Source organism: Lytechinus variegatus, chromosome 5 (genome assembly GCF_018143015.1).
Source record: "Lytechinus variegatus isolate NC3 chromosome 5, Lvar_3.0, whole genome shotgun sequence".
In the NCBI taxonomy this organism is placed as follows: Eukaryota; Metazoa; Echinodermata; class Echinoidea; order Temnopleuroida; family Toxopneustidae; genus Lytechinus; species Lytechinus variegatus.
This window is the reverse complement of record NC_054744.1, coordinates 8,469,051-8,475,560: the sequence shown is the minus strand read 5'-3', so window position 1 is coordinate 8,475,560 and position 6,510 is coordinate 8,469,051. Positions and strand designations below refer to the sequence as shown.

The following is a 6,510-nucleotide window of genomic DNA, read 5'->3' as shown; positions in this document are numbered from 1 at the left end:
TCCTTGCACTTTTAGTCAATTGAAATAAAACGAATACATTCAAGCATTTTGTAGCAATTTTGCTACCCAAATTGAAATCTAAACACTAAGTAAGCACAACCTTTACCCTTTTTGTGCCAGCTGGATCTGAGGACATAACTGAATCTGAACAAATGTTTATATCAGACATTTCCAGCATTTTTTCACTAAGGTTTTATCATTTAAAGTGGGTTTACATTTCATTTTTTCATTTAATACTTGTTTCTTCACACTTTTCCAAAGCTTGACAATGATCAACAAAATGAAAATCAAGCCTAAGCCATTTCATGTAAATCACAGCTCAGTGTAAAGCAAATATCGTCACGATGGTCTCGGTGTGTGGGGGAGTGGGGTGGGGCGCATTGCACTCTTCGAAGTGTTTTGGGCAAGGAAACAAGTTAAAGATATCTTCAAATCAATTTTACAAGCTAAATTCCACGTGTTCTTCATGATTAACATGATTAGGGACTACTTTTATTTCAAAGTTCTGCGCAAATCATTTTTCGCTAACTTTTCTAAAGTAAGTGGTGCTCACTCAAGTGGAAATATTTTTCAACAATCGTATTGTCATTTACTTAAATGGATCTGTACCAATGTTAAAATGTGGGAAAATCTTCAGGATATCACAAATGTATAATTTTACATGATTTTTTTCTATGTGTAAACCTTTTTTTGATACACACTGTATTTCATGAATCTCTGTTATGTCTGACACAAAATATGTCAAATATCTGGAATTCATGCAATGTCAAGAAAGAAAGGTGTAAATAACACTCAGTTAATTTCTGTTTTAAGGTGTCAGAGCTATCGGTTCGATATTTGATTATTTCTATAAAATAAATTTATAATCTATATACATTACAGGTATGTTAACAAATTTTGATTGACATTATTATCATTGTTAGCATTAAAAGTACACTTACCGTATTCAAGAAAAGAAGACCATTTTACTTTCAGCACAATCTCTTTTTTTTTCCTTGTCATTTTGGACATAATTTTCCAGGGATGAATGAAATACAGATCTTTTTTCTCATTTATATTTTCCTCAATGAATAAACACAATTTGTGATCATAACATAAGGAAAAGTGTAGAAGAAGACTAGTAAGGTTAACTGCATACATGTAGTTCAATGTCAAAAATATGATTGGATATTAAAATAGAAGATGTAGAAAAGCAGGGTTTTTTTCAAGCAGCATATGAAAGGTTAAAAATGTAACAACAGATACATATGACCTCATTGAGGATAAGGATTGCTCTTTTTCTTGGTGAACTTTGATTCAATTTAAGCCATGGTTGACACCAAATTCTGTGCTAACATTATGGGAAGCAGAAAAAAGGTCTAGAATTTGCCAACACCCTTTTTTAAAAATACGATCCACAGGGGGATCTTTTCTCATTATTTAATTGTATAATGATTGATCATTACCAGACAGATATGCATACTTTGTGTGCCAATTAAATACAGCATCTGCATGTTCAGCAGCTATACTGTGAAAGATCAGTTTCACATAAACCAGAGATTAAGACCACATTTTAAAGATAACAGGAATTAAGAATACAAGCCTTTTTTAGGTTAAACTATGACAGGCCATTCATGCCATTGTTTTTTTCTTTACGTTGCTGACATAGGTCCCATGGTAAATAAAATAAATAAATGAAATACACAGGATCTACCTATATATCTCTAGGAAGTACGCTCTTGAAGAAAATGAATAATACTGAATGCATTAGCTATTTAACTCTGTGATTCCAAGAGGTTTAACATGCAGAGCTGCCAACCTGAACATTAAAATTTCAGTCTTTTAAAAGCTGAAAATCAGTATTTTGGTGAGGAAATTAGTATTTTCAAAGAGATACCAAAAAGAACGCATAAAACTAATTTTAGAAATCAGTATTGAACCATCAGTATTCTTCTAATTTTTCTGGTACTTATTACTGAAAGTCAGTAATTCTTGGCAGCTTTGGATCATTTGTAAATGGGCCATCAGGCTCCAGTAAGTAACTGGTTAAATTCCCACATCCCTCGTGGCCTTAACAATGGCAAGAACAGCCTGCCACATTCAATCCAGAAGTTTGTTGCACAATCTGCTTTAATTTTATAAGATGCCCCCAACCCTAGCTTTCCTCCCATTATGCAAAATATATATTCCAATTGACTCCTCAAGAATGTCCATAGCAGAATACTAGATCCAAGGCCATATTGTTTTTGCAAGCTAGTCGGCCCCTCACGACTACAGTATTGTGTGTGGATCCGTACATAACATGCCATGTGTCCTATAAACTCAGTTTAGCGCAGAAAAACTCATCATCGGATCAGAGCTCTGTCAGTAGATTGCGATTGTGGCCATCAGATCGGCTCACTCGAAGTATCTCGGAAGTGGTGATACTCATCCTTTTGCCGCTGAATGATAAATTCAAAGAAAGAAAGCATTACATGACAAAATTCAGCAAAGGCATTGCAAAGGTAATCAACTAATTAATTTTAAAAAGGGGAGAAGTTGCCTAAACTACCTTCATAATTCTCATCAGTTAAAAGCATGATTTACATATGGGCAATTCCACAGGTTGGTGGACATGAGCTTAAAAATTCAAATTCAATATTTTCTTGAATTTTTTAATACTTTAAGTCCTTCATACATGATAGTTTCAGGAACAAGAAATAAAAAGTTTATTTTCATATGTATACTTTGGAAAAATGGTCAAAAGTTGTGCTTCCATTGTGTACCAAAATACAAGAAAAATAGTGAAAAATGAAATATGCCTTATTACCATTTTGTTGTTGCAACAACATACCACTTTATATATTTCTGAAGTTTAGAAGAGTCAAATTACTTAAAATACACAACCGTTTTTCAAGTAAATTTGTAGTACTCATTCAAAAATAAATATTGCAACTTGTTCAGGTGATGTAACGTGAGTAACCAAAAAAACTGACTTTGTTTTCTGAGAGAAAAATTCTTCACAGTTAATTGGTGGGATTTTAAATTCTCTTCCTTCAAACAATCTTTGACACACTGATGACTATCAAAATCATTAAAAAGTACAATTTTTTTATAAAATTGATGAAGAAAAACTGTAACGTGAGTAACTTTGTAACGTGAGTAACCATCTTGTAATGTGAGTAACCAGTAAAAATTATTCAGTTCGGTAACATTTTCTGTGGGATGTCAAGTTTTAAGTCTCATGGTTAGTTGTGAAGTTATTTTTGATTATTTAAAAGCAAAATGAGGGTACATCTCTTTGATGCGATTCTTCGTTCATCAAAATATCAGTGGTCATACAATCACACAAAAAAATTGAATATTAGTAGAAGTATTCACAATGAGAGAGTGCATTACTAAGACTTGGTTTTGATTAACCAAACTTTAAAGAGTGTTTGAACACATTGAATGCCCTTACCTGTAACCCTATCTAGGCCGGGGTATTTTGGGAGTTGATATGGCCCGGGGGGTGGGGGGAGGGGGGGGGCTCCCAGGCCCCCCTTGAGATCTCGGCCATTGGCCGCACGATCACGCCGAAAATTTGCATGCAGGTTGTCTTGGACATAATCTACAATACTATACAGCAATTTATTTCATGCAAATTGGTATTAAGCGTTATGCTAATTTATGCATAATTAGTAAGCGAAATCATACTTTTCCCTCCTACTCCCTAATAAAGCTCCAATTGTTCCAATTTTTGGTATAAAATCTCTTTTAGATGTTCCTAGCAATGAATTTTACACAAATTATTGAATTTTTAATGACACGTGTGTTGTTAACCATACATGGACAAAATGTAACGTGAGTAACCGTAACGTGAGTAACCATATTATCTGCACCCCAAGTAGAAACCATGTGTTCTTTATTTTTTTAATTATATACAAAGTTTGTGTCCCTAATATACTTCTTTGAAATGGATATAATCAACTTTCATAAAAGCCTTGTATGAGGAGACTTTTCACTTATGTTGACTTTTCATTTTATGCATGTCCAAATCATGTAACGTGAGTAACCGACACATTCCAAAGATTTGCCAGGAGCATAATAGAATTTCCCAAAGTTTGTTTTTATACGAAGGACAGTCAGACTGTGTACTTTGTTGTGATAAGGAGATGTTTAGTTCCTATCACTAATAATGGAGTTACAGCTCCAAGTATGAGTCAAGGTGTCTCCAAATGTAACGTGAGTAACCGTGGAATAGCCCATATTCTGAATTAACTGAAGTAGAAAAATAATCCATGTGGAAAATTTGAGTTTTGTAAGGCTTCAGATTAGACCTTGGCCCTGATGCATAAAAGTATATCACATAGTAACTTTGCCATTCGATGGTAACTTCCATGGTAACGATGCTCAGTAGCCAATCAGAATCAAGGATTCCATTAAAGATACCACTGACTGGCAGAGTTACTACACTGGTAACTTTTCTGCAATAGGCCCCTGTATGACGTATTGACATGACAGTACTAAAGGGTCGTGTGGTCCATAGGTTAGAGCATTGGACTCATAATCGCAAGATTGTGAGTTCGAACCCCAACTCTGCCATTGTTTCCACTTTGATAAAAAAAAAAGGCCCAAGAGTGATATCTGTCGTCTATAACGTCAGCCACTATGACTGCTTAACCTAGACGTAAAATGTTTCATAGGTAATTGGTTATATACCAGCTTGGCATTTACCAGCAAAATGCTGTCCTGCCGAGTTCCTACGGGAGTTACCACAAACAGAAACAAACAGAAATGCGACAATGCAAAGTGAACAAAAGCATGTTCACATCCAACATGCCTTGGTGATGTACTCAAATTTGATAACCATTCAATTTAACCATTAAACTCATCCTTATTCCCAAATTTTACTTTTCTACTTTACCTTCACCTGAAAGTGTTTCATAAAACTGCTCATAAGTTGCAAGCAACTTTAAGTTATTGGTGATCCTTTCTTAGGAACTAAGTCAATATCAATTCAAAATTTGGTAATATACCTCAAGAAGGGAGCGCCAGTGGCCAGTCGTTTGTGAAGTCGCTCGTAACTTTTGAACAGCTTTATGAAACACCCAGCCGAACCCCATTATAATAATCGTAGGGTGGTGGAGCCACTTAAATGAAACCAAAACCCAAGAAGAGAAGCAATCTCATTGGAAAGAGTAAAATGAGAGGAACAATTTAAAAAAGTTTCATCAAAATCGGTTATGAAATAAGCAAGTTATGGACGTTTAAGAAGTCTTGTTGTACTTTCTATGGGGATCCTCAAATTGGCAAACGTGCTTCAAAATGGCTGATTTTGTGGACAACTCTCCATTTGTTTTGTACACAAATTTTTAGATTTTCCTTATTATCTTTCAAATTGCATCTTGCCTCCTTCTGAGCACAACATATGTCATGGGGACATATAATTCACACCACATATGTCAAGGTCAGGAGGAGATAATGTGAAATATGTAAAATAATGGGGAAAATCTCAAAATTTGTGTACAAAACAAATGGAGAGTTGTCCACAAAATCAGCCATTTTGAAGCACATTTGCCAATTTGAGGATCCCCATAGAAAGTACAAGAGTTTTCAAACTCCCATAACTTGCTTATTTCACAACCGATTTTGATGAAACTTTTTAAAAATTGTTCCTCTCATTTTATTCTTTCCAATAAGATTGCTTCTTGTCTTGGGTTTTGGTTTCCTTCAATAGTAGGATGGATTTTCTATCTTAAATTACATTGTTTATTAAAAACAATAAAATTAAACTGTAAGAATAGTCACTGAGCTTTGTGTTAAAACAGGCTCCAATTCTGCCTTGATAGTAAAGAAATGGAATGCTCTTCCTGAAAAAGCATTAAAGGACAAGTCCACCCCAACAAAAACTTGATTTGAATAAAAAGAGAAAAATTCAACAAGCATAACACTGAAAATTTCATCAAAATCGGATGTAAAATTTTATATAAGAAAGTTATGACATTTTAAATTTTCGCCTTATTTTCACAAAATAGTAATATGCACATCTCGGTAGGTATGCAAATGAGGGAACCGATGACATCACTCACTCACTATTCCTTTTGTATTTTATTATATGATATATTAATTATTTTGATTTTCTCGTCATTGTCATGTGAAATGAAGTTTCATTCCTCCCTGAACACGTGGAATTCCATTTTTTTTAACATTTTGTGCTTCAGGCAAGGAGGTCCTAATCATCAAATTCCTAAAAATTGAAATATCGTATAATTCAAACAATAAAAAACAAAAGAAATAGTGAGTGAATGACATCATCGACTCTCTCATTTGGATATGTAACTGGCTCGTTCATATAACTATTTTGTTAAAAATAAGCGAAACTTTGAAATGTCATAACTTTCTTATTTTACATCCGATTTTGATGAAATTTTCAGCATTGTGCTTGTCTGATTTTTCTCTATTGACTCAAAACAACATTTTTCTGAGGTGGACTTGACCTTTAAAAACATACTGCTTTTCAACATGCACTCATCAGAGTGAAAATTGCATGAATAAACAAAGCATTAGAAC

General features: G+C 34.1%; 1 protein-coding gene across 2 annotated transcripts in view; it reads right to left on the bottom strand.

Moving 5' to 3' along the window:
- Nucleotides 1-2,232: 2,232 nt before the first annotated feature.
- The window catches only part of LOC121415202 (band 4.1-like protein 4A), a 91,582-nt gene continuing 87,304 nt past the window's right edge, over nucleotides 2,233-6,510 (bottom strand). Inside the window, exon 22 of one of the 2 annotated variants that reach the window (XM_041608363.1) lies at nucleotides 2,233-2,420. In XM_041608363.1, the coding sequence (XP_041464297.1) occupies nucleotides 2,333-2,420 (88 nt within the window). In that variant the 3' untranslated portion in view covers nucleotides 2,233-2,332. The remainder of the gene's footprint in view (nucleotides 2,421-6,510) is intronic. The other variant, XM_041608364.1, reaches the window with a different exon arrangement.